Source organism: Balearica regulorum, chromosome 13 (assembly GCF_011004875.1).
Source record: "Balearica regulorum gibbericeps isolate bBalReg1 chromosome 13, bBalReg1.pri, whole genome shotgun sequence".
NCBI classification, from domain to species: domain Eukaryota; kingdom Metazoa; phylum Chordata; class Aves; order Gruiformes; family Gruidae; genus Balearica; species Balearica regulorum.
In genome coordinates, this window is record NC_046196.1 from 3,771,709 (window position 1) to 3,799,531 (window position 27,823).

A 27,823-nucleotide genomic window follows, 5' to 3' on the forward strand; every position below is an offset into this window, starting at 1 on the left:
GGTATTTGTGTAAAATACAGGTTTGGATTCCCTAGTTTCTCTGCACAAACGTTAACTTCCCACTAGTTCCATAGCTTCAGATACAAGGACAGCCAATTACACAGCGTAGAAAGCAGCAGTTCAGGTAGCTGTCAACACAACTGACCCACCAAGGGTGAGGGCGAGCAGGAAACAGGGTGAACGGAGGCAGGAAAGGATGGAGAGGCTGGAAGTGCTTTATTTCCCGTTTGCAACAATTCTAAAAAGTACTTTGGTACCTTTCCTGGGTATAATACGCATTTGTATACTTCTGGGTCTATGGAGGAAATAGCTCCAAATACATTCATATAAACTTTGTGCCACTGGTTCTTGTATTTTTAAACAGGTTAATGATTTGGTTATATTTGTATACCAAAACAATTAGGCTGTGCTGTGTTTACATATGTTTTAAGGAAGAGCTTGTTTACTTTGCAAATGGAACAGGCATCTCTGCAGATGGATCCTGGTAATTTATCTCCTTTTTATTTTCTTGTTTAATTTTCTAGTAGCAATGTCAGGTTGTTTCATGGACCCTTTCTGAAGTCTTGGAGGGCAGCAGTGATATACGAGAAGTCATTTATGGACTGTCTGTGCCTGTCCTGTGGGAAGTGTGGTGTTTCTATGATTGTTCTCCCTTCCATTGGCACTGTGTTAATATGTGAGTGTATTCCATGCTGTTCAAGAAACTAAGTGGCATAAGAGGTTTGAAACACAAAAATTGGACTATAAAATTGTTCTTGAATCTGTTAATAACATTGAAATGAATCACACCAGCGTTACAGTTCTGTGTATTTTAAAGTGTTATTCTTCTGAACAGAGTTACGGTTCAATTCATGTGATGTACTTTCTGGTTGACTATGGATTGGTGCTTCTTGATTGATTGCTAAATTTTTTTACTTCTGTTACTTATTCCTTTTTTTTTTTTTTTTTTTTGTTCTGAATTTCTTCATGTAGAAATACTATGATTCGGTTTTTGCAGCATTTCCTGACTGTGTTGCAGTAGCACATATGCCACTCTGATGCACGTTACTCTTGTCGTACCCGACTAGAGCTCTGGAAAATAGCCAGCATGCATCAATCACAGTCTTAGTTTCTTAATAAGTGTAACTTTGCACCTTGTGAGTCTTTCTGCAGTTTCTCTTAACACCGTAGTGCAGGATAAAGTTAAAATAAGACCTAGATTCAATGTTAATAAAGCCAAATGTTGTAATTGTCAAGAAAATTGATAACTTAGAGAAACAGGTAAAGCTTTATTACCTGAGATGCATGATTCATGTTGATCTGTCAAACCAGCTTGGATCTTGCCACACAGTTAAACTATTTTTAAATGATGGCTTTGAACCTCTTTTATTAACAAAATTATGATTCCAATAAAGCAGAAACCTAATAAAATAGTCACTGCCAAGGTATGTTTGCATAAAAATAGTGGTTTAATTTAATACCAGCTCCTGTAAGACAGTAAATTATTCTTGCTGTAAACCTTCACCAGACTAGCTGAACACTGGAGGCAGAGTCTGATATCTACTTGTTCCTGGGCAATTTTATTTTCTTCTATCAGCTGATATCTTAGATTGTTAATTACATCAGTCTCAAGTGAAAGCTGGGCTTTGCAGGCATAGATGATTCTTTTCCATGAAAAATAAATCCCTAGGGCATTAGAGAAATCAATAAACTTGAAAACTTGGGTTTGGATTAAAAAAGGCAAAGTGTCCATATGAAATATGATAATACGGAATTTATTTCCTACAGATTTATTTTCTTACCATTAATGAGTATAAATGTACATTTAATTTCTAGAAAAGTAATTACATGATGGAGGAACTGGAAGCAATGTTAGGTAAGTGCAGTTGCATCTGCCGTGCAGCAGGAATGCTTGCAGTGGCACCTGGTTTCCAGATATAGCTGTTTCAAATCAAAGTTATCAGCATATAATGACAGATCAAATTCATCATAGGCAGTAGAAAAATAAAACAATGTGATCCTAGGTGAAATTCAACCTGGTCTTCAATTTTTTATTTTTTTTTTAGATCTCTTGTGCTGTAGAATGGTCACTCTCAAATACTTTGTCAAAGTATTCCCCTTTTGATGGGGGTTTGGGTGCTCTTCCCAACTTCTCCTTCAATCAGTGAGATTGAGATCCTCAGACGGAGCAAATCCAAAGCGCTTCATGAGTGTCAGTGAAATAAACCTCATATTTTTGCTGTGAACGAGTGCAGGTGGGTTGAGAGCTTTGCGCGATGTTGCAGAACTAAGAATTCTCCATCGTGTCCTACGGGTCAGTACGGCTGCCCCTAACCCCTCAGGAGCTGTCTGATGGAGGTCATCAGACTTCTACAAACCTCATGCTCCTCTGGCCAGAAGTCTGGCAGTCTGCTTTCTAATGAGGTTCAATTTATGCAAAATAACTTTGGGAAAGTTTGAGGTTGTATAGTCATCTATTGGGATTGTTTTAAGTAGTTGTAACATGGTTAATAGTTGGTCACTTACTGCTGATTAAGTTCTATATTAAGTAAGTGCAGAAGCACCTTATGTTTTAACACAAACATCTTTTAAAATACATGGCTCAGAAAACCTGCCTCTCCCTTTTTTTTTTTTTTTTCCCGCTAATTTAGAGCTTTGAAGGTTAGCTGGCAGGCATTACAAAGATACATAAAGCTGCAGCAAAAATCTTATCTGTGCACTGGGAAAAGTGTGTGAGTGTGTGTGTGTGTTTGTGGCATTTTTGTTGGGACTGTTACTTCTTCTGAATATGTTTGCAAATATGACCCAGCAGCCATGGTCTGATGCAGAGATCCTTGCTGCTGTCTCGGAGCTGTTAGATGTGCACACAAGAAATGTGCACAACTGGACTCTAGATATACTGGAAATTACAGAAAATAACAAAATGTTGCCATTCCTGGTCACAAATAATAACTGACCAGCATTAAATGTTAGTTGGTCTGTATGGAATCTTTCTTACTCCACATCTCTGTGGAATAAAAGTGTTGGCTTGCTAAGGGTTATGTAGGTGTCCTTCCTAAAGCTTAACATGCAGCAGGAGAAATGGGAGTGTAATTAAATTTTTAACAGGAATAGACCTTTTCATACTGACAATTCAAGACCCGCTGTACTCATTAACGATTACCAGGAGCTGTGTAAGGCATTTGGTTTTATGAAGATAGCGGCAGAAGGCTTTAAAAGTGTCGTGATCGCACTGAGCTAGGTGATAACACATGCAATCAGAAGCCCTGCTTCAACGAGCTTACAGTCTTGGTCCTACTGAAAAGAGCATTAACCCCAATCACGTGTGAAATGAGGGTGACGGTGGTGGGAAGACCCGTGGTGAGGCTCCTGCTGCAGTCTGGTACCTGGTGCTCGACTCATGGACGGGAAAGAGTGTGACCGACAGATCCAGCTACATGCAGGGGGTTGCTGTGCTTTGCCTCTGCAAAGAGAAAGGGCCCATTTCACTTTCAGCATGGTTTCCACATTGCTCCCAGCTTCTCCTTCCACCTCTCCCTATAAGATCTCCTGCTTGGGTATCACTGTCTGAGGCAAGAGCTGCGCTACGGCGTTGGGTCCTGCGCTAGAGCCTAGTTTATAGTCTTCACTGCCTGTGCTTGTAGAAGGAGATGGAAGGGATGTTTCAGGAGATGCTGTGGGAGAGAAAAGAAACAGGATTAAAATGGACTTGGATGCTGTTCGATAGAGCAGTGCCCAAATAAAATCAGCAAACCACCCTATGAACCAAGGAGTGGGAGCTTGGGGGATGGGGTGGGGAATCCATCCTAAATTCAGGCATGTTCCAGTAGATTCTTCCTTCCTGCCTGCCTGGATAAGGCATAGGGTGGACTGATAGGCACATGCCAACTCTTCTCGATGTTTTGCACTTGGGAAATGTCCCTAACTGCTTTTTAATCCTTCCTCTCGTCACAGGAGAGCTCAACCTGCTGGCCACTACACTTCTTTTACAGAACACAGCATCTTTCTAATCATCTCCCTTGCTGCAAGGTGGCCTAAAAACCCCCCAGAAAGCTAAAATACATGATGCCAACATTTATACAGCTGAGAAATAGCAAAATATGCCACAAGAAGTAAACGATCATAGCTGGCAGAAGGAGACTGTGTGTGCAAGACACTGTGATTACATGGCAGTGGCTGTTACATTGCAACCCATGTTCTACTCTGTTTTTTAATAATATGGTCTGTTTGCTTCTACAGAGGATAAAAGCCTTAACAAATAACCATTGCCTAGCAGAGGGGTTGAAGATGGTCTTGTATTCAGGTCATAGTGTGTTCCAGTTGACAGCAACCAAGACGCTTTACATAGGGAAACTCTTGCCACTAATAACCATGTGTGCTTCTTTGTGGTATTTCCCAGTGCTGCCCACATTCATAGAAACACACTGTCACCAATCCTGATTCTTCTTTTTAATCTTGTGCTGTTTGGTAGCATCTCAAAATCCCTTTGGATCATGCTATTACGTGAAAAAATCTCAGCTTCTCTTTGGAAGCATATTTCCAGAGTCAGCAATGGGGGCTGTGAACTCTGAAGGACGTGTAATGCTTAAACACATAAATAGACCTAAAGGTCTTTTTCTTAGCTGCTTCTCCTATCCAGTCCCTTCATTATGCAGATGCTAATAGAGTAAAAATGGACACGTACGGTCTGGAGCGGTGTGAATCACAGAGCTCATGTTGCTTGGGAGGACGTGTCCTGGCAGTGGTTCCAGGTTGAGGTTGGGAGGTCCTGACTGGTACTGGAGATCAATGGTGGTTCCTGCAGTGGAAGTGGGAAAAGACATCATTCTTTGCATAGTTACCGAGAAGCCAGATGCTCTGGGCCAGGTCTCTTTTTTTTTTCAGAGACTGTGGGAGACCTCTGTGGGTGGGGGTTAATGTCCTGGCTTGTCTTTGCTTCCTTCCTGCTCCGCTGTTCTCTTTGCTCTCAGCCTTCTCACTATCTGGGATGGCTCTCACCAGATATCTTCTCACCTCCTGGGATGGCTGGGGTTTCACTTACTAACCGACTACACTGTTCATCTGTCTCTGTGCGTGTGTGTGTGTGTCTCAGTTACTGCTTGTATCAGGGTTTCCTGATATAACTTTTAGCATATTGCTAAAAGCAATAACTTTTGCATATTGCTAACAAAAAAGTGTGTTGTCTTCTTGCAAACTGCATCAGTTCCATAGGTTGCCTAAAATTCAAGTGCCCTGCTGGTGTGAAGCATCACAGAGTGTACCCACTTCTGTAAAACTGTCCCTGGGTCACATTTTCAGAGATAGGTTGGAAAGAAATGTCTTGGGGATTGGACTGGAGTGAGAAGGACTGATGTTCAAGCTGCAATTCAACCTGAGCCTTCACCTCCCTCCTCCTGAGACCAAGTTCTCTCTACCATACATCCTCCAGAGGACACAAGCCCAGACACGAAGTCCTGTAATGGCTTTGAAATAAAATAACTTTGCTGTCTTTTCTTAGCAGGGTTCGTACCTCCAAGCAGCATCTCCTGCAGCAAGCTGTCAATCCTGGCCACACCAAAGAGCTTCACAAACTGGACTTGCTCTATCATCTGCCAGGTGATGCTCTGCAGCGGGGGCAGCAGGAGGAGGATGTCGCTGAACCGGCCTCGGGAGTCATACTGGCGATCATTGATGTAGTCCTCCAGGTTGACTTGGACCTGGAAGCGCATGTTCTTCACCTTCCCAGGCTCACTCAGGCCTTTGCAGTCTGCAAGGGGGAAAAAATGAGATTAATTTCTGGCCTGTGTAACCAGGAAGCGTTACCGTGTCAGTTGGGCTCTGGAGAGGGAAAGGGATGGGATGCTGGTGATCCTCTGACAATTATCTCAGAGTCTCCAAGTTTATCTGGCAGATTAGCATTGGGCTGCCACTATGTTGTATCCCATATGGAACAGGGCAACAGTAAGGGGAATTTGAGGGGAAACAGTAAGAAAATAAGAGATGGATATGTCTGGCTACTGCCGTTAGTGAAGAGGAAGCATTTAGAAGTTGAACCATAGTTGTACTTCCAAGGAAACAGCCTGGAATTTCCCACTTAAAACTTCAAGTCCCAACTACTGCTACTAAATCCGTGCAGGATTAGTGTCCATCTGTTGCAAATACACACACTGCAGCATCAGATTCCTGTCTTGATTCCCTGTCTTTGACCTGTGGTTGATCCATTTTTCATGGACCACTGGTCCAGTTTTGCTTAATCATCAAGTGCACCCTGCACTTTGTGTAGGATGAAGTGCTGGGATTTACAACTTTCCTCTCCTACTATCTAAAACTGAGATTTCTGGCTCACTGGACCATTTCCTTCACTGCTTACAAAGAATCCACAGGTACCACATTTTAGAGACCATCACACCAAGATATTAGACAAAGTGGTTAACAAATTGTTGTATGTTAGTGTGTAACTCCATGGACGTGCCTACTTGTTAACATGAACAAATTTCACCCCTGTAGATCTTCACACTTTTTCATTTTAGATGAAATCACAGTCCCTCACTGTCACAATGATCTAAAACTTCACTGAAATACTGATCAGCAGAGAAGGTAATTTGTCAAACTCAATTTAATAATGCGAACCCTGTTCAGATTTGCAGCAGGTTTTTGGCGAGCCACAGTTCATGATGTTTGTAAAACTCCTGTATCTTGATTTCAAATCAGTGAACACAGCAAAAAAATAACTAATGGAAGATGCTCTAATTTCTCCATGCTAATAAATGCCAAAGACAAAAGGACATTGTTCTGGACTTGGGATCGTTCCCCCATCTCTTCTCCTAGCTACAAGGCAACACACACTAAGGTACTGGACCGTTGTACTGAGTGGGGGGTTGTGTGTGTGCCGCAGGCATGTAGAAACACAGGAGTGTTTGGGGGGAACCTGGGCTGAGACAGAAACCCCCATGTTTGTGCAATGAGAATACAGCAAAGGTTCAAAACACACTTCTGTTCGCCTCTGCGAGTTTCCCTGTTCTCCATCCTGTACGGACCAGCCCTGCCCTCGGTCGGCACTGACTGCCAGCAAGAGCCATTAACAGACATCCTGGATATTTCTGGGTACTCTGAACCAGACCTCTGTGGTTTTTAATGCTGTTTTCTGAACTCTGATGGATGCTCTACACTGCTGCTCAGTTGACGCACTTCGCTTATGCATAATTCACTGTGGGCGCATATGTCCTTAATAGTCATCTCCTTCATTTCAGACTGATGGGTTTCCTGAAGCTACAGAAGCAGCAGAACTCCTCTAGGGTCTGCAGAGTCGTGCCGGAGTTAATACTTGCTAAAGAGTGAAGTGTTCAGGAATAGGTCACTTCTAACGTGTCCTTGCTACACTGCTAATTATTGCTCATTACAGCAGAGGCAGGGTGAAATGTAGAGCTGCTGCCAAGAGGGTTTCCTGGTTATTGGAGAGCCCTCAACTCCTTTTCAAGCCCCGTGTTCGGCAATCAGGAAAGATGCTTACCTGGATCAAAGAAGATGATGGCTTTAAGGCAAGCGTACTCGTTGTCATCTATCTGGATGTCCCTCAAGGGCTTCACCAATTCATCCAAGATTCTGGTGGCCACACGAGCAATTTCCAGTTCTGGGCAGTGCATTGGGATGATGAAGTCATTCCCTGGGGAGACAAGAGAAACTCAGCATTGGCTTTTCATTCTAGCGCTGCGGACACGGTCTCATCCAGAAGTTACCCCAGGTACATTGCCAGACAGTCCCGGTGCCCATGTGCAGCAGATTTCCAGCATGCAGCTTCATACTCGGATTCACGACTGAGAAGCAAGCCATGGATCTCATTCTTTGGTCCTTAATTATCTCGTTTGCACATGTTGGTGCACCCACACTGTACACAAAGCCTGCTCCATGTTCTGCTCTGGTTTACCCTCTGTTATACCTAGCATCTGTTTGCAAGTGGTGTTGCATCTTTATTTTTGGTGTGAGGGTTTTTTTTAAAAACAAAATTCTCCCTCCCTCTTTTCTTTAATGTGTGGCTTTCAATGTCAGTATTCTCATTTTTCCAAGAATAATCCTGTGTTTTTGGTGTCAGAGAGCTACATTAAAAGGAAATACCTGTTGGCACTATAATTTTTAATAGACCTTTCTGCTAAGTTTTTAAGCGCCGATACCCAAATACCTCATTGCCTGTGTCCTGGCACTTTCAGTTACAAAAACAAGGCAACACAGTTTCAGATGCCATTTAAATACTGGGGATTTTCTGATCCACAATTTCAAAGCAGTAAGGGAACAGTTGTGAAAGTCCCAGTGAATTTTCTTACTCTTTTTTATACTTTCCCAGAGACCTTCTCAAGCACTTAGTCTAAAGCCAGACATGCAGACCATGACCAGGAGTCATGGTGCAGAGAGGATTTCAGGCAGGCAGGACACTTGGCAATGACTTGGGTGTGCAAATTATAAAAGCAGGAGTCTATTTCGCTACTTTACCTAATAACAGAAAATCGGTGTATGGTATGGATCGCTTGGCTACCCCGAGCAGCAGGTGTTCCCCTGCATGGGCTCTGAGCAAGGCAACCTGGAGGTGGCACAGAAGAAAGAAAGAATATTATGTTTGAAAAGCACAGAACAGAAGGGTGAGCTATTGCTGTTTCGATTAAGCCAAATTTGATGGTTGCTTAGATAAGTCAGATCTGCAGATGAAGTACTATGAAGAGCTAGAAATTATTAGTATATCTTCACTTTTCAGAAGTGTTACATTCAAGGCAAACTGAATAAAAAGTTGTTTTCAACTGAAAGAGCAAAGAGCAGCTTGAGTAATTTGAGTTCTTGGGAAATAAAAGGGGGTTATATTCAACTATCAAGCACCAATAAAGGGAAAACCAGTCTTTTTGGACTGGGTCCTTGTGCAAACTGAAGTGACCAACTCTATTATATTTTGGGGCACTTTGGCTACTCGATTTATTTTTAATCGATCCCTGTCCTTTACTATTCTTTCTCACCTGCTAGTTTGCTGCTCTGCATAGGGTGATCTATATGTTAATGCCAGATTCTCCTGTTGAAAGGTACGGCTGGGAATTCCTATTGAAGGCGGTGGGTTTGCAAGGAAAAGGGATTTGTATTTTACCTGGTCGTCAAGCGGGAGCTCGCAAAATGCTGGGATGTATTTTGCCCATTCAACCAGCACCAGCAGCTGCTGTTTCATGGATTCACACACATCATTGATGGTTGCAACCTTCTTCATTGCAATGTCCACGCTGTGCACCGGGCTCAGCGATGAATACTGAAAGAGAAACAACCCGGTTGCATTGGGACCAGATCTTTGCTGTTTTGCCATTCTCGATAGCAACGATCCATTGATAACGTGGGGAGCCTTCACAGACATTAACCTCATCAGGTTGCTGAGAAGGCGTTTGCCGCTGTGGTTGCACACTTATTTGCTCAGTGGTGTGTGCTTGACCGACCCATGGAGAAGCCTCCACGAGGTGGTGCTCAGTCCCAACAGACACCCCTCCCTCCTCTGCCTCCTTCCTCACTCTCCAGGCTGGCTCAGGGCAAAATCTGGTTAATCTTCCCATTCCCAGCAGTAGCCAGCAGCATTGGGTCTCAGCTTACCGTCAATCATTTAAACCAGCCAAATGCATGAAAGACATCCAGCCTTCCTCCCCCAAGTAGGTGCCTGGGACACAAAACACCCATTTCAATCTCTACAGAGCTGCGTGGCGGGGGGGGGGGGGGGGGGGGGGGAGAGGGTTAAAACATAATAATTTTTTCAAAGGAAATGGACGCATTGCTGCATGTAATATGCAACATCTGGACCATATGTTTCAGTGGATAAAGGATATTTGCCTAAGAATTTAAAGGACGCACAGGGTGAAATTTGTTGTGGAACATGAAATAAGAAAGCAATCAGCGTTAGCTGAAGCCCAGTGATTTTATTAGCTTTATTTTTCTCCCCTAAAATTGTTGCCCTGGTAAAGAAGTTGCAAGAAAAGATATAATTGGCTATGATGGGAACATTATGTTCTGAGCAGGGCAGCGTGTGCAGCAAGGAGGGATAAATTTCTGCATGAAATGCAATGAGTTTTTAGGGGTGTAGCAACAATTTAGGCTGGAGGCAGAGGGGACCCTGGGTCTGCAACTCCCCTCAGCCCTTGGAATTTCAGCTTTGCATCTCACACGCCAAAGGCTGTGTCTGCTCCTTCCATGACATGTCTTGATAATGCACCAAGGATTTTTACTGTCTGCTTTTGGATATCTCCAATGCATTTTCTTCCCTGTAAATCTGTGCAAGAGCCATCCAAGGGCCGAAGAAGATCCAGCCCTGACTGGTTTAGTGCATTCATAACCCCATATGGAATAGCCGAAGGCGACGTACTCTTTCGCAGAGCTGTCCTCGCATTTCATACCTGCTGTGCCATGGCCTCGGCCTGAGTGAGCACGTTGATGGAGAGTGAGCCGTTGTCCTCGTAGCTGCTCCTGCGAATGCTGATCCTGTCGCGCTCGTTCTGCACCGCTGAAATGACAGCGAGCAGTGGTGGTGTTAGCAAGAAACCTCCCACGCAACCAATGGCTGCTGTTACCCGCCCTCCCCAAATGGGAGTGGATGGGGCTTTAGTGCCTGCAAGAGCCTCCACCCTTGTTGGATGCTGGAATAAGATTATACAGGTCCCTGGGGAGAGGAAAAGGCCACCAGAGAGGGAGAAGACCAAGCACAGGAGCAACAGAGGGAGGTAAGGGTGTTTGGCAGTCAGAGCAACATGCGGGATGTTAGCTGGTCCCACTGGGTTTGATGCAGCTCAGGGGAATTTGGGCATTTGACGTTGACCCTTTTCACTTGGCCATGCAGCCATGCTGCTGGAGTCCTGGCCTCTGATACCCTTTTTGCCACCTCTGCACTGAGGACTCCTCTCCTGAGCTCCCTGTACAGCAAGATGCTCTTGAGGTCACATCTTGTCTTATGGCAACACTGGATAAAACATCCCCTGATCTCACCTCGAAGCAGCCTTGAAGCATCCCCTGCCCCTGAGGCATCGCAGGTCACCAGGGGACATCTCCACCACTCAAGGGGAGCAGGAAGAGCCACCTCACTAAGGAAGCTCCAAAGAAAGGAAGCTTAACTTTGCTAATCCCCCCCTTAAAACCACTCCCTCAGCCTTGCCCATGACCCTGCTGATTTCAATGATCCCATAACCCCAACGGTGATGCCGACATGCAGCTGAGGGAACAAATCAAGCCGGGGTTTATCTCCAGCTCTGCTAGCACCTTGTGCAAATCACTGCTGTATATCAGCTGGGAGTGTCCTGAACTCTTAATAACAGTGATACAACACACCTTGGACATGCTGTAGTGCCACAGCAGAGTGAAGATCAGCCCTGGGCTTTTTTCAGACAGAAAGGTATGGCCCTGCCATGGTGAATTAGGAAAAAACCACTGATTTTTTTTCAGGTCCATTCCACCCTTTAAACCATCCTTTTCCCTGAAGCACAAGCCACATCTAGCCCCATGCTCCATCAACCCTGCGTGTTGAACACAGGGGATTTAGCGCACTTCAGCAGCTTAGTTTTGCAACACAGGGTCCAAGAACTGACTCATCTCCACTGCAGCTATCAGGTAAAACAGCAGCAGAGAAAAAAAGCAGAATTTAGACTTAGTCCAACCTTGTTTTCAGTGTTAGTTTCTCCCCCAAGCCCTATTACCTCCATCCAGCAGCAAACAAGCCCACATGGGGTTGGACGAAGGAGCCTGAACACAGATTCAGCATTTTCCTGACAGCTTGTATGTCTTGATTACGTACGGCTCGGAAAGACAATTGTCAGGTCCTTAAAGCAGAGGGAGTGGGAAGATTTAGCATGTGGTGATAATGCAGCCCATCCCTTCTCCTTCATGCGGCAATTCCAGACTTCTTTTGTGTTTTTTTTTAGAAGGAATAACTCAGACATAGCTGTCAAAGCACAGCTCTGCTTTAACCCCTTGGATGCGAAACAGTATGGTTTTGTCTCAAAAGTGGCCATTGGAGAAGATTTTCCCAGCAAATACTTTTTTTGAGAGTCAGCAGAATCATTTTGCCGTCATTTTTTGGAGACTTTGCCTCGCTGCAGGGCCATGCTGTAGAGCAAGCATCGCTCTTTGCACAAGGCAAGTTTCTCTGAATTCATGCAAAGGAGGAGACATGGGCACCGTTCTGCACACAGGGTGGGAAGGTGGGTTTTTTGTCAGCTCAGATACAACCACCGCTCTGTTTTCCTAACTGACCTCTGATGAGCAGCCAACAAAGTGAAAGGGCAGAAAAAAAGCAACAGTGACAAAAGTCAATATCTCCCATTATCAGCAGGAGCACGGTATTTATTTTCCAGGATTTGGGGCTTAGCCTTGCTGTCAGTTGGGATCTGCTCGCTGCTGAGCTGGCTGTGCTTGGGGGGGGTCTGCTGGGGTCCAGCCACCAAAACCATTTTGCACCTCGGAGCCAAGCTCCCATGAATGCCTGCAAGGGGCTGGATGGGTACATCGATTTGTAAAGGATACAACGCACATACATATTACTGGAGCCTTTTCAGGCTATGGGTACTACATAGACGCAGTTAGACACCGATTTAGAGAAAAAACAACTACAGCCTTTGGGAGGCTCTGCTAACCCTCCTCAGGCAGCAGCATGTATTAGCCTGTATGTGGGGGCGGTGATGGAAAATGCTGCTCAGCTGGGGTTCCCCACCAGTTTAAAGGTGACAGTGTTATAGGAACCATAATTTAGAATTAATCTTCAGAATAGATTAACCCTTCACAGCTTTTTTTGGTACACCAGAAAGATGAGCAGCAGCATCCAGCATCGAGCAGAAACAAGCCCACCTGAATCCATGTCATCGCTGACGTCCTCGGAAAGTCCCCAACCAATCTTCTATGCCTAGTTTCATATCAGACGCTCCCTCACGTAGCGGTTTCATATCAGACGTGCCCTCTCTGGGCGTGATGGGGCTCTTTTTGCCCACTTACAAGAAAAGGTACAAATTTTGCCTTTCCAACCGATCTACACATCCTATTTTACGTAAGTCCTACAAACCCAGGCAGACCTGGTCCTGCTCCCCGATGACAGACCCCTTTAAGAAGCTTCAGACTCTTTTTCTCCCGGGTCCTTTTATGGCCACATATTTCAGTGCTTCCCTCATGCTCTGATAAGCTCAATCTTCAAGTGTAAGTGGATGGTACAGACTGACTTTCTCAAGGTGATTTGAGTGTTATCGCCAAAAGTACCCAAGATGCGATAGAATTAGATACAAAAGGGAGTTAATGTTTTACCTACCACAACATTAATCTATTACTGTGTGGTAATTATATTGCTATATTTATTGTGCTTGTAAAAGGGAAGGGATAGGTCACTTATGGTGAGGCATCGGGAGTGCTCGAGGGGTGTGCTGGTGCTGAGGGTGCCCGGGCTCAGATGTGATCTTGGCTTTGCAGTCAATAAAACTCAGCAAACTTGCAGGAAGGACTCAAATCCCAGTGCTGGATCCCACTGTCTCCCAGGGATTGCTATTTCCAGTATGTGCCTGGCAAAAGCTTTGCACGCCCATTTGTTTTCTCTAATCCTGTCCTCTGCACAGCGTTCCAGTTCCCAAAGCCAATAAACACTGGGAAGAGCCACTGCAGCTCCGCACGAGGGGACGTCAGCAGGAGCGAGCCCCCACGATGCTGCCAGCCAGGGACAGCCCCGACCCGTGCTTTCCCCCGAGGAAAAGGGAGGGAGGGCAGGATGGTGCCCGTATCTCCCTCTGGGGAATTATCCACGGCTACGGCATGTCCTGACTGTGGGAAGCAGATGGGAAAACAAACATATTCCCCATCTGACGTAGAGGAGATGTCGGAGGGGTTTTGTTATTCAGAGCAAGCCTGGGCCCTTTTGCCATGAGCACATCAAGGATGCCGGCAGCCGGGCGGGCTGCGGAGCACACGCGGCGGCTCTTGAGCAAACAGCGGCCTGTTTGTGAGATTGCAACAAACCCGCGTTTCCCAAACATTTTGTCCTTGCTGCCTTGCCACATCGGTACAGAGCATGTGAGGAGGAACCGCCGGGGAGTCCAATAAATACGGGCACAGACATTGATTGGAAGGGAACAGCAGCAAACCAGTAACTTTCCACAGTAACTGCAGAGGCTAAAGCCCTGCCTACATGGGAATTACCGTTTCCATTATTATCCCACTAAAAACATCCTCATTTAATGCCGATGGGGTTGGAAATGTATTAATAAGTGGCACAAAGGGAGAGCAGGAGGAGGGAGGTGCGAATGCCCCAGCGCGGTGCTGGCAGTCACCACCGCTCGCTGTATTTCTCTCTCCACCGATACTGCTGCCTGGTTAAGTTACATGCACAAATAATCTTTTTCCCCCCAAGCTACTTTTGATTTTGTAGGTGTGGTATATTTTGTTTGCAAATAAATCCCAATGGTACATGCACGTTTAATCATTTCATGGACTTCTGGCCTGATTTATGGCTATCACAAAATGGGGAATATCCTTTAAATTTTCCATCCATCTTTGCAATAAACTGCAGTCTCAGCCTTTTAAAAGCTGGCAGAAGAGATGTGCAAACAAAAGGTATGAAACAAGATAGAGGTCCTGTGAAACACTAATAAAACTGTCCTATAAACCTGTCCAATTTAACAAAAATAAATAAAAAAAATAGCCTCAAATCCTCCCACTGTGTTGTGGCCATAAGCGATACAATAATTCTTTTTAGTTCTGTGTAAAACTGAAGGAGTTCATGTACATTCATAAATTACTTTAAAGGGGATGAGAGGTTAAATATTAACCCCTCTTTTTTTTCCACCAGCAAACTGAATCCTGACAGTGCAGTGCTGGCACTTCAAAAGGCTTCCAAGTTTTCTGTGTGAGTAGACAACCCGGCTTACTTGAAAAATCACACCCTGCTAATTTATTCAAGGTTAAACATGATCTCAGTAAGATGCTAAAAATAGTATCCCGCTGTTTTCTTTGGATGTTTAAGTATCTGGTGCACTCCTCATTCACTGATGCTGTAGTGACCAAAAACCCGTCTGGTAGCATTGTGCAAAACAATAGAAATCGAAACTTTTTCTGGGCAAAGAGAGAAAATCAGAGATAACAGCCAGAAAATCCCCAAAACACCCAGACGACCCTGCAGTATAGTCCCACCCTTAACCACAAAACAAGAATAAAGGAGTGAATCTTTTGCAAAAATCTTAAATCCTGATCATAGTGGTGTTTCAGGAGACAAGAAGGGGTTTGCGTTCAAGGAAGCCTTTTCCTCTCCCCTCATTCCAACTTTAATGATTGTTTACTTGTAGTTAGTACAGTGAATTATTGATACCAAAAATTTAATTGGGATAGGAGTGTTTCTGAATGAGCTAATTTCTAGGAAATCAGAGGACTGCACTTTCCACAAGACTCAAATTTTGGCCCTTTCTTGCTCTCGCTGGTGCCGATGGAACCTGGATCCCATCTCAATGCACAAGCCTCAGGGGCAGGGCTCATGTGTGGGACAGTCCTGGTCCTTTCCGAAAGCAAGATCAAATTCAGAGTGTACAAACCAGACAATCTAAAGGACCCTGCTGATGCTTTTCCCAACAACCTCAGCCCAGCTGCCCCAAACCCATAGCGAACATACAGCCCTGTGCACTGTGCTCCCAGGACCAGCCCATGCTGAGACCCTCAGCCCCGCACCAACACTGCTGCCCCTCTAGACAGACACTTACAAGCCAGCTCAGGTATTTGCATCATATGGCGCTTTTTAAAGCAGAAATTTCCCTTCTACCAGGCCAGACAACATAGCCCCTCTCAATCTTGTATGCAGTGGAGTTGTTTCCAGCAGGGGAAAAAAGAGAGAAAGAAAGATCCAAATGTGTCATGTCAAGTCTTACAACACAGAAAGATTGGAGAAAAAAAAAAAAAAACAAACCCACTCTGGATCCGAAACACCAGTTTATCAATTTTGCTGGGGAACAGCAAGTTTTCCAACATCGCATGCACACCCGTCGAGCTGTGGGTCAGTGGGTTGCCAGCAGCAGGGAGCAGACGAGGGTGACACAACCCTGCTAACCCCACCCCAGGTGTATTGTCACAGGCTGGGAAAAGGATCTTTTCCAGCTTCTTCCCCTCTGCTGTGAATAAACAATGCTATTACCACACCCTGGAAAGTCTGATTGCTGTTATATGGGCTGGCTGAAAAGTGGCGTGCCAGAGAAAAAGAGTGTCAAACTCCTGCGTGCCAGTGCTGGGACAACGGGACACAGCCAGTGTGGGTGTCGCAGCTGTGGTCTCCCAACGTGAATTGGTGTGTGCCACCAGAAGATCTTGTACAAACATTTGTATCCTCCTAATACTGCTCTATCCCAAGATATGACTTCTTTTTTACTCTAATGCTTTGCAATACTGTTTAATATTAATCTAGAACCATCCTAAAGCAAATAACTGTGTTCTTTTTGTGCACACAATTGTGCAAGAAAATTTCTTTCACTGTCCTGCACACATGGTTTGGATACAGCTCTGGTCAGCTAAGCTAATTTCTGCAAAGCAGTTGCTCAAGGTGCTTTAAAATCTTCCTTACCAAACACATAAGCAGTTTGTGAGCACACAACCTGACTGTGCACTCATAAAGAAGTTTCAAAGAATGTGACTATGTGGAACTTGAAATGAGTCATCTTCCATCAGGTTGCAATCAATAATGAAGGCATGAGCCAAGGTTTTATAACTTTTACCATAAACCCGATAAAAATCATGCTTCAGCTCAAAGAAAGGAGCTGATAACCAGATTTCAGCCTCTCCAAGCTGTGGAGCTTGCTGCATTGGCAATTGGCTTCAGGCCCATCTAGAACTGACCAAATCAGCTTAGGTTTGGTCTTTATTAATTTGAGGGCTAAATTTTTTTTTCCATCCGCTGTATTTGCTCCATTTCTCCTAAATTAAACCAACAGACATTTTTGCTACATCCATGACTTATGCCAAATTTCAAGACACTCTCGTTCTCCAGGAAAACATATGGTCAGAAGGTTGGAAAGATTTTTTTCATCACCAGTGAAATCTCATGAATTACCAGAAATCAGTGACAAATTTCCCCTTGGTTTCAGTGGGACCATGATTTCACCCCTTGGGTAGGGGATATTTAACTTGGTGTCATGGAAAGAAACTCTCAAGTTCCTTTCTAGCTCCCTCATCCTTTAGCTGTCAGTGGCTTGGAAAACAGCACAAATGAAGGGTGAAGAGTGTTGAAACCATCACCCAACTACCTGCCCATCAGGGAGATGTACAATCTGTTGTGGGTTGTGCCCCCACTTTGCCAAGCACTCAGTGTGCAAACACAGTCTCTGCCCAGAAAGCTTGGAGTAAGTAAAATAGTATCATCCATGCTCTCCTATGAGCATGGTGAATGAGCAGAGATCAGAAATGCTATGATAGGTCCCAAACTTTCCCAGGGAAGCTGGCCATAGGGAGGTAAGGCATAGGTTAACAGAAGTGGTTTTTCTCTTGCTTAGCATTAGGTACTGTAACACTTAGTATATCCTTTAATGCGTTGGAAGGGCACTTTCCGATGGTCACTGGTACTCAAATGCTCTACAACGCTTCATCTCCCTCTTCATACAGCCAATGTGAAGTGCAACAAAATGCACCAACCAATATTGGATTGTCCTTCAGTACTAGTGCTAATAGTGGCTCTATAGTTGTGCACTAGCCACCATGAGGACAGCAACACCGAAGGGTTTGACCATGACTCAGGTCCCAACTCGGGGGACACAGAAGTTGGCTGCCTCTAGGAGCATTGCCTGTGTGCCCTGTGCCACGGAGGAGCAGCTCTCACACCGTAAGGCATCATGTCCAAGCTGTACCTTGCCCTAAGGGTTTCGCTGAGATACATGAGCATCATCCAAGTCAACCACCAAACACTACTCTGCAGTAGTCAACTGCTGGCGTTTATGAGATTGAGGATGGCAGGTCCTTGCTGAGATTGTCGCAGCTGGGACTAGGAGTTGCACTAGCAGGTATGTAGTGAGGGAATTGCTGTGGTGAAGCACTTAGAGATCAAAAAAACCCTGAGCAAGCCCATCCCTTTCCCAGTATAAAAACAGAGACCCAAAGACACCAGCCTCCCAGGATGGGTGAATATTGTTGCAAGACTCTCATTGAAATCCCCATCTGATAAGATGGAAAATGGGGCGCTCAGCTGCAACAACAAGAAATCTCCCACTGCAAAATGTGAGCATCATCTCTCCAGGCCAGGGTTGCCACTGCTCTCCACCATGCTCTGCAGTGGGAGTAGGGCCAGAGACAGCAGCAGGCAGTTTTGAAATGTCTGTTTGCACCTACCTTCTTTCTTCATGCCAGCTCTGAAGCACTTCTTCAGCCTGCAGTACCTGCACTGGTTCCTCTTGTCTTTGTCTATCACACACTGTCTGCTGAACCTGGGAGGAGATGGGAAATAAAACATGGATCAACCAGCCTGGCATCTGCACCCACTCTCCCCGAGCAGCTTCACATAGAGTCCCAGACCTCATGAGCTACGCCCTGCATGAACATAGCAAAGAGCCAAAGGCTTGCAAGAAATTAATTGAATCAACGTTGGCTTGGCCCAGTTCCTCATCTTCTCCACTGCTGTTCCTGCCAGCTGGGAGCGCAGCAGTTTCAGACCACCCACCCTGCGAGGACTGTGATGGTTTTGGCTGTGAAAGCACGCCTGTGACTCAAGTTGTGCTGGTGCAGGAACTCCATCCCCCACTTTCAGTTATTGGGTGTTCGGCATCGGGGCTCATTTGATCCTGCTTGCTAACCCTGTCCTACTTGGCGTAGAATAATTACATTATGGACCACAAGCCCTTCTGTGTCTGCAGCCTAGTTTTGAGGCACGTGGCCTCCTAATTCTTATTCAAGAGGGGATTTAGGAACCCTTGCTGTTCAAGGGATGGCCCACGTAGACTTGGCAGCTCTTGCCATGGCGGGTGAAGCAATGGAAGAGGAATGTGCCACGCAGAGAGGAGATGATGTGGGGTGCTCTGTGACCATCATCAGGTTGTAAAAACTGAGGCACTTTCCCAGAATGGTAAAAAGCCAAAGGTACAAAGGCCCGAAGACTTTCCAAGGAATTCTCGTCTGCGATAAACAACAGACCTCCGAGCTGGGCTAAATGCAGCGCAGCTCACCAAATAAGGATTTGCAGACAAGCAAGCATTTGCCATTTGCTTGGCTTCGATCCTGTGGATCTTCCCCGAGCTGCCAAATATCACAGAGATTCATGGATTCCTGGGGAGGGGCAACAACTCCTCTCCCAGAAGACTGAAGCTGATATTTCAAAGAAATTGGTAGTAGCTGTTGCCTCCTCCTGCAGGGATCCCACGGTCCCTGGGATGGGCACCAATGCAGGTGGACACTGCTGTCACCCCATGTGTCTTTCATGGCTGGAGTGTCCTGGAGTGATAATGACCCCAGCAGCATTTTGAACAAACAGGGTGACTCGTGCTGCAAAAATTTGGAACACCCTTAAAGGAGGAAGAGCTCTGGAAGAGAAAGAAAACTTCCAGGCTTTAATTAGAGACGAAGGGTTTGAGTGTATTTGGGTTTTTTCCCCCTTCTTCCTGTGCTAAAATAAACACCATTTTTCTAAGGTCAATCAAGATAGCTGTTGTATAACTGATAGCATCCTCCTGGTAAAAAAATTCTCTCAAATGTATACCTGTGTGCCAAAGTGGACATGAATCATCGCTGATCCACGCTAGGTTCTCAGAATGATTGTAAAATCATCAGTGATATGTCAGCGTATATAGTTTAATGATTTCAAACCAAAAATGGAGAGACTGTGGGGGAGGTGGAGGCTTTGGAGGTGGCAGCTTCTTGGATGCTTGTTGCTTTTTACTGGGAAAATCACTGCATTTGAGATGAAATCTCTGGATCTTTGGTCCTTTGCCACCTCGGCTTTCCCTTGCTGGACTGTGATAAGGTTACAGTGTCACTCCACACCCAGAAGCTGTACTTACGCATTATACACCCCAGTGAAACCACAGGTCTATAAGTTTCCCTTGATTTACACCATGGGGAACGCAGTGACAGTGAACTCATGAATGGATTGCTGGGTGTCACAAAAGGTGTCAGGGTCCATTGTACAACCCGATTTCCACCCCACCTTATTTACAGGGTCAATAATTTTTATTTATTTATTGCAGAAGGGGCAGGTACCTGCAGGAATAGACATGGTTCTTGCGGACGCTCCTCCTGAAGAAGCCTTTGCAGCCATCGCAGCTGGATGCCCCGTAGTGTTTGCCGGTCGCCCGGTCCCCACAGATGGAGCAGAGGGAGCCGATGCCGTTGGTGAGCAGGTTGGTGTTTGCCGATTCAGCTGCGATGGCCTCTGCCGGCAGAGAACAGGGACCGTTAGACGCCTCTGTGATGGAAACCAGAATCAGCTGACAGCAAGTTCCTTTTTTCAAGCTAAGCACACACTCAGCCAGCCCCCCACACACGTGTGCACTCACACTGTGTGCTGCTAGTGAAGCCTCCAGATTGATGGTCATGCTCATCTCAACTGCAACTGAGAGTAAATCAGCTGCTTTGCTTCTGGTATTAGTGTTTTCCTTTGCTTCAGTGAACAGAGAGATTTCAAGCTGCATAACCCAACATGCTCATGAGAATTGAAGCATTACCGCTACTTTCTTGACAGATGCAGAGATACCTTACCTGGATGTGAGGTGTATGATTTTGAGGGATGGGGAGCCACCTCCTCAGTTAGACACCTGGAGAACATGGTGCAAAGCTGGTGCCCAGAGAGGACAATAGAAAGACCATCATTAACTTGAATAAATAGAAAGCAGAGAAGAGACAGCAGAGGCAGAAAGATGAACTACTTCATGCACATGGCAGAGGTGTTTGAGATAAAAGACTGCTCTTGAGAGCTCCTCTGGAGCTGGAAGACAGACAGCCACTCTCACAGGGGTCACTTTAGTTCTCCTAAGTCTGGTTCCTGCTCTGAACTGCCCTCTGAAGAGGCTCATTGCTTTCCACTGGAAAGAAGTAGAAGGATGCAGGAAGATCAACCTTCTAAATTAGGGACCTAAAATTAGGTCACATGAATGCCCTCTGTCATGTCCTCTGTTTGCACCCACTCATCTGGGGCAGGAATAGCTCTGCCCCTGCCTGGCCTGTGTATACACTGCTGAAAACTCCCCTTTAAACTTCTCCCTTGGCCTTAACCACCAGGCTCACTGCCCTCTTAATCCTAATTTGAGGCACAGCTTGGGGAAGGGAAAGAAAAAAAAAAAAAAAAAAAGAGGAGACACTTGAGAAGACACAGATGACAGTGTTTACATCTCAATGAGAGAAGGAACGTTTGCAGAGTCTGTCCTGACCTGGGCACTCGCTGCAGGATGGTTTTATGAATTTATCGCACCTCTGGGAGTGTGTTCTTTGCTCCAGGGGAGCCAATCATGTGCTACAGCGACCTTGGCAAAGGCTCTGGGACAGGACGCATCCTGCCTCGCAGGAGAGACGGGCAGTGATGAGAAAAGCTCAGCTGCTGTTGTGTTGAGCAATGACAAATCTTAGAGAAAATTACTCGAAGGGGAGGAACTGGCATCTGATCTGGACAGTCTAAAGAAAGTTTTCTAATGCACAATGCGTAAAAATAGCTTCGGGTAATCCACACACAACACATATATATACAGAGAGAGAGAAGGCTATTTTTGTATATGAATACACAGCAAAAATTTATAGTGAAAATATTTGCTAGGCAATGAAAATTGTAATCAAAAGCAAAAAAAAAAAAGCCAAGAAAGCGTCAGTTTGTCAAAAACTGGAAAGTTTTTTAGCTAAGGCTAAGACATTTTTAGCTAAGACTTCAGAAATGCAAAGGTCAGGCTTCCTTTCACCCCCTCAAAAAACCTTTTGATCTATATTTCACCTTCTAACATATGGATGAATAAATAAGTAGGTTGTAGCAATATAGGAGCAACATGACAGGAAAGAATGACAGCATCAATACCATTCTTAGGTCATAATGACAGGAACTGAGATTTACCTGTTCCCAAAATCCCTGCAAGATGCTCCCAGTTCTGACATTTGTCAGTAACTGGCACTTGGGTCCTTTGGGAACATTGTCTGCGTCAGAGGTGCTTAATAGTAGCTTACATTGATTTTTAGGTTTTTTACATTGATTCTTAATTTTATTTTGCTTGAGAACTTCGTATTAAATAAGCTGTACTAGAATATTCCTTTGAGGTAACTGTACTGCTAAACATTTGTGCATCTGTTTCTCCATCTATTTTTTTTTGAAGGAACATATGACCATAAACAAATGCACTGAGCGTGCTGGATTCTATTTAAAAAATTGCACAACAAAAATAAAGATAAGGAGGCCAATTTTCTCTTCGCTTTGCTCATGCTTTCTCTACTGGCTTTAGAGGAATCAAGCTGAGGTCATACAGTTTGGGTCCCCAATGGACCCTTCGTCCTTCATCTGAGTCCAGATTGCAAAACGTTCCTGATGCTGGAGAGCATTCACTCACCAGAGAAGTCTTTTTTCCCTTACGTGAATAGGATATGTGAGGAGCTTCTTGCTGATATAAGCAAGAAATCAAACATCTGGCCTTAAACCAAGTATTACTGGAGGAAGGACCATCGGCACTGAGTGTGTGAGGGCCCATGGAAGTTAGCAAACCAGATTTTGCCCTCACTTGTACCCATGAAAACACAGACAAGCCCATGGGCTAGAGCCGAGCTGGTTGGTTCTATGTTAGGGCAGATTCATAGCTAAAAGTTCAGTGGTGTTAGGTAGTCATGTATCCTTTTCATCTTGGTTGAACGTGAACAGAATTTTAAAAAAAGAAAAGGAAAGCCCTAAGCCAATATGCACATGTTAATTAAGATGATTAAATTTAATTACAAAATCCTCCTACCAACTAATGGTGACTTCGAATTGAGAATTAGCTCAGAAAAGAGCAAAGGCACAACCGATATCATGTGCATCAGAAGAATGTTTCAATGTGGCTTTCAAACCTACCCAGTATTTGGGGAATGTCTGGGTTTTCCCTGGACTGATCACTGCTAGGAAAGGCAGAGGAAAGCCAGGATCCCTGCCAGCACAGTTGCCTGCCTGTGAAATCAGCTGAAAACTGTAAACCATTTACTTCAGCCCTGCCTGACACAAGACGATAACCTGCTCAGAGCTTCATTTAACACGTGGTGCCTCTCTAGAGGGGTTGCTACCTGGAGCTCAGCACCACACTGAAATGGGCTCCAGGGCTGCTAGAATGGATCTGGTCAGTGTCCAGCTGGCTCACAACAACTGAAACAAGCTCACAACTGTCCTCACCACCGTAGAGGGAGATGCTCAGAGATGTCGATTGCTTATAGATGGTCATCACTGTGGTGTAACAGGACAGTTCCTAAGCCGTGCCACAGTGCCCCTGAAATTTCTCCTGGAGGTGCAACTGATGACATTCACCAAGAGACCATAATTCATCTTGACCTTGCATGGATCCCAGGCTGAGCTGATGACATATGGTTGTGGCCATACTCCTCACTAGGACTGTCCTGGACATTCACTGGCAGAAAAGTCTGAAGTTTCAACCATCTTTTGCAAATTACACATAAGCAGCGTGCAGATTTGGAGCTACAGCCTACCTAATGCTGATGAGAGTATCCCAGTGGCTTCACCAGCTTTGGGATCAACCAAGCTCACAACCGAAATGCATACAAATTTTGGTTACCGACTGCCTCTGTATTCAAGTCATTACCTAACCAGGGCTGAAATGAAGATGCCAAATTTTAGAGTGGTAAGAAATGGCAGTGAGGATGCTGCTGGGGAATGGTAACTGGCTTCCATTCAGAGCCAGAGCTCTGCATGATACCTGACCACTGCAGACCTTTTGCTGCTTTTCCTTTCAGTTATGGCCTTTCAGTTACTGGCTACATCTCTTCTAGATGCACATCATATAGAAGAATCACCACGCAATATTTTCCAGAATGGCTTTTGCTTTTATCTACCCAGAAATGCAAGCCAGTCTTGGTGCACATAATTTGCAGCTAATAAATTCCCAAATTACATGTGCTGGGTGAGAGTGTAAAGAGATCATGTATGCGGGTTTAGGGCATGCACACACAGTCAAACTTGGTGGCCAAAGCCAGCATTGCGAAACCTGTGCATACAAACGTAGGGCTGGATGGGGGTTAGGACTGAAGCCCTGGCCATGGGCAGGTCAGCCGCTCTCTACATCAGCTTTTAGCAAATAGAGGGGGAGTTTTTGAGATATAACACATAGCTTTGATTTAGCGTCCCCAAGTCAGACAGTAACAACGATGAAGAGGCCAGCCAGAAAGGCCAGAGCTCCTCGCAAGCCCGCTTGCAGGTTGAGGGATGGTCAGGCACTGTCAAAATATCTTTGATGGCTTTTTCATGGTCTGAATTGGGTCAGCCTGCAGCGGGGCTGGGAAAGGTGTTTCACCAACCTTGTGTCAAAGTCCCAAAGATCAGCGTGGTGGTTGAGTGCTGAGACAGGAAAATGAGCACCACCGTGGGAGAAAGTGTTCACCGACCCTTGACTAAAGAATTAGTGCAATATTTCAATAATGCTTCATATTTTAAGCAAAATGACAACTCTGACAAGAGCATGAGGAAATGGATATTAACAGCACATAAAAAACAAGTGAGAATATGGCTTGTAATGCCAGCCAAGGTAAAGGAAACAAGTTTGTACAGAATGAGAAAATTTCTGCAGTTAGAACACATATTTTATAAAGGAAATACAGGATTAACATTCATTTTTGTTCATTTCCTTTTGCCATTCCTTCTATTTAAAACAGATGACTTTTTATACTCCTCCTCTACTCCCATAATGGATCTTATTCTTTATTTTGAATTAGTCTCAAAATACTTGGCTAATTATGGTCTACTTAAAGGTGGAAAATCCAAAATATATATCTAGGCAAATCTCAAAATGATAGCAGCTTCCTGAAGCAGAAAGCTTAGCACCGGAAGTGCTCCACGTCATTAATCAATCCAAAATTTTGATGAAATAATATTCCAAAGAAGGAAAAAGTTAGTTTCAAGAAAGCATGACCTTATTTGAAAATATTCTAACTTTCACTTTTAAAATTGTTCAGAATGTAAGAAACAGTCCTGAGTCTATTAAAACAAATATTGAACCCCTTCCTATTCGTGTTTATAGAAGGCAAAACTGCCATTAGATTTAGTAGGGGAAATAAATTGTGCATAGTGGGTAAGATACAGCTTAAAACAATCCAGTATATTATTAAAAATATCTAAAATGAGATTATTTCTTGAATCTAACAATTTTAAAAATGTTTCTGAAACTGCACCGTATCTGTGTGAACTGTTATTTTGAGTTACCTATGGGAACTGAACTCAGCTGGTTAGCAATATGTTTCCATGCATGGACATTTCAGGTCTTTTTTGAAGTTATTTTTACAAACTGTAGAAGAGGACACTTACCCAAGACAAACAAGCTAATTTCAAAACAGCTAGTTCCTGAGAGAGCTGGTTACTCATTAACAGCTAGACAAATAACACAATACTGATCTAGATAAACTTCAGAAAAAAACTCAACCTGTCAGTTCCACTGCATGAAACAACAGAGAGCCCCAAACAGGTTTTGGTAGTTAAGTTGCAAAATGATATTGAATTTTGAGGAATTTTGTACCACTCTAAAAAATAAAAAATAACTTGTTGTTCAGCAGCAAGTGACAAAGAGCATCTGTGTTAAATAACATTTCTAGAATAGGACAGCAGATGGAAACCTTTCTGAAAGAATAAGAAATAAGATTCAGTCTATCTGCAGCTGGCAAAAAATATATATATTGAAAATCCTTTATTTGGGGACAGACAGAGCTTTTCTTGAAGTCAACTTTAAATTCAAATTTCTTTGGGCCCTTTAACTTTACTTGTCTCCTGACATCCCTCCATGTCCCACAATAATAAGTCTAATCATTTCATATTGTAGACGATAACCCTACTGAAACTGATTTCTTTTGATGAGACAGCTAATGAGCAAAAGTGAGACCCTGGAAATCCCATCTTAATTTCACTAAGCTGCCTAACAAATTAAATGAAATTATGCCAAAACTCTCCAAAGGCGTTGCTAATGTTGGATCTCATTCAGTTACATGATTGGTTTCATGCTACATGACTAAAATGTCCTTTATTTTTCACACAGTGAACAGTTAATTTAACAGAATAGTGTTCGCTTTATGTCCAGAGTACTTTTGACTACTCAAAACCTACATATACGCTTTATTTCTGTGAACAAAGCGGAAGTCTTTGCATATAAACATTCATGCCTCGCAGCCAAGTTCTTTGTGTGCTGTGAAGGCTTTTAGACTATCTTGGAAGCCAGAAAAAGAATATAAGGCAAGTAACGGTTTGGATATTGCTTCTCAATCTAAATACCTAGGAACAAGTTAAATTGGACACATGGTGTATTGTTTGAGTAATAGACAAATACCATTTGAGACGGCATTTTGTTCCAAGAATTAAATACGAATCTAAGTCATATATGGGAACGAAACACACGTTTTAAGGCAGAAATATTGGTAATAACTCCTCTCGTTAAGTCTAACAGGGGGACAAACCTATGGCATGCCATGAAGATCTCTACCAACACTTGCAATACCTCGTGAGCTCTTCAGGACATGGCGCTCAGCCCACCAAGGAAAAGAATAACTCAAAATAGGACTGGCAAGTGAAAGGGTCCCATTTCAGCCCAAACATAACTGCAGATGCAACAGAAGTTGACAGGTCAGCTGCTTAAATATTACCCCTTCCACCCTTTGCCCCACACCTCCTACCTGCCTTTCATAGGTGTTCAGCTTTATAACAAAGGTAGTGGAGGTTATTCAAGAGGAAGCGAACAGAAATCTCACCGGTGTTATTGGGGAGCACCCGAAGGTTGTCAAATTCCAGCATGGTATAAGAGGAGTCCAAGGAGTCGACATAATCTGGCATATCCATGTCCATGATGGACTGACAAAGCTTCATTATTACTTGTCAACAGCAAGGGAAGCGGCAAAAAACAGCCCTGCTGTCAATCACGGCCAAGGTTTCCTCTGCAAAGAGAGACACCCCAGCCCTTGCGATGACAAATCATTACCCAGCTCTGCCCACAGTCCCCTCCCCGTACCAGGAGAGAAGGGAAGAAGCCGTTTCCTCTCGCGCACGCAGTCCCCTCCCTTCCCGGGGTGCATCTGTGCTCTCTCGATCCTGATAATATGATGTAGATAAGGCCTAGACTCAAACGACTTGGATTGCATCTTTGGGTCAATACAGCCTGTTTTATGGCTGTTCCTGCACAAACATTTTGAAAAGGGCTGCGAAGAGGCGTTCACACACATGCGCCACTCTTCCAGGGCAAAGCAATGGCCACGTCAAATAACACCCATGCCGATGTCACCTTGCTCAGCTACCAGCCCTTGGGAAAAGACCAAATGATGTCACTTGATGCTGGTGAAGACAATGAGTCAGCATCACCACTGACTGAAGACCATCAAGATAGGTCGGCACTGAGAACCTGAGGCATTGCCATGAGGCACAAACAGCGCTGCACACTGGATTGCATCTTGAGTGACTACTGGAAAGAAAAATGGGGCTTCATTACAGCCATCTGCATGGCTTCACACTACCCCATAGACAGAGGGGAGGTGACTTATCCCACCCACCCACCCTCCCTGTCACCTGCATCTTCTCCCTCCTAACTCCAGGCAGCCCCAATCTCCCAGAGCTCCCATTGAGAAGAGCTCACTTGTGGCTGCCAGACATTAGGGCAGAAGATGTCAAGCAATGGCAAATATTGAAAAATGGAAAAGGCTGGAAGAGACTGGGCAGACTCCCTTGTAGATGGGTGGTGTTGCATTT

At 44.5% G+C, this 27,823-nt stretch overlaps 1 protein-coding gene across 4 annotated transcripts; it reads right to left on the minus strand.

Annotated features, from left to right (window-relative positions):
• Positions 1–1,733: 1,733 nt before the first annotated feature.
• Positions 1,734–27,048, minus strand: LOC104641874 (hepatocyte nuclear factor 4-beta). Of its 4 annotated transcripts, none has more exons than XM_075765936.1 (10): positions 26,836–27,048; positions 20,143–20,314; positions 18,283–18,377; positions 10,362–10,468; positions 9,080–9,235; positions 8,443–8,530; positions 7,469–7,621; positions 5,489–5,725; positions 4,664–4,777; positions 1,734–3,442 (listed from the first exon to the last, which is right to left on the minus strand). In XM_075765936.1, exons 1-10 carry the CDS (start codon positions 26,948–26,950, stop codon positions 3,378–3,380), a joined length of 1,302 nt encoding a protein of 433 aa, XP_075622051.1. In that variant the 5' UTR covers positions 26,951–27,048; the 3' UTR covers positions 1,734–3,377. The 4 variants fall into 4 exon arrangements, with proteins under 4 accessions (XP_075622051.1, XP_075622050.1, XP_075622047.1 ...); XM_075765935.1 differs by having other exon boundaries at positions 20,143–20,347; positions 26,836–27,043; XM_075765932.1 differs by having other exon boundaries at positions 2,621–3,653; positions 20,143–20,347; positions 26,836–27,043.
• Between the last annotated feature and the right edge of the window lie 775 nt (positions 27,049–27,823).

Bases quoted from the DNA above. Each gene is read 5' to 3' on its own strand.
- LOC104641874 (XM_075765932.1), bottom strand. From the start codon at position 26,950: ATGAAGCTTTGTCAGTCCATCATGGACATGGATATGCCAGATTATGTC. The intron at 7,622-8,442 runs GTAAAGTAGCGA...TTGTCTCCCCAG, and splicing joins CACCGATTTTCTGTTATTAG to GGAATGACTTCATCATCCCA. The intron at 4,778-5,488 runs GTACGAACCCTG...CTTCCACTGCAG, and splicing joins GCAGGAGATGCTGCTTGGAG to GAACCACCATTGATCTCCAG.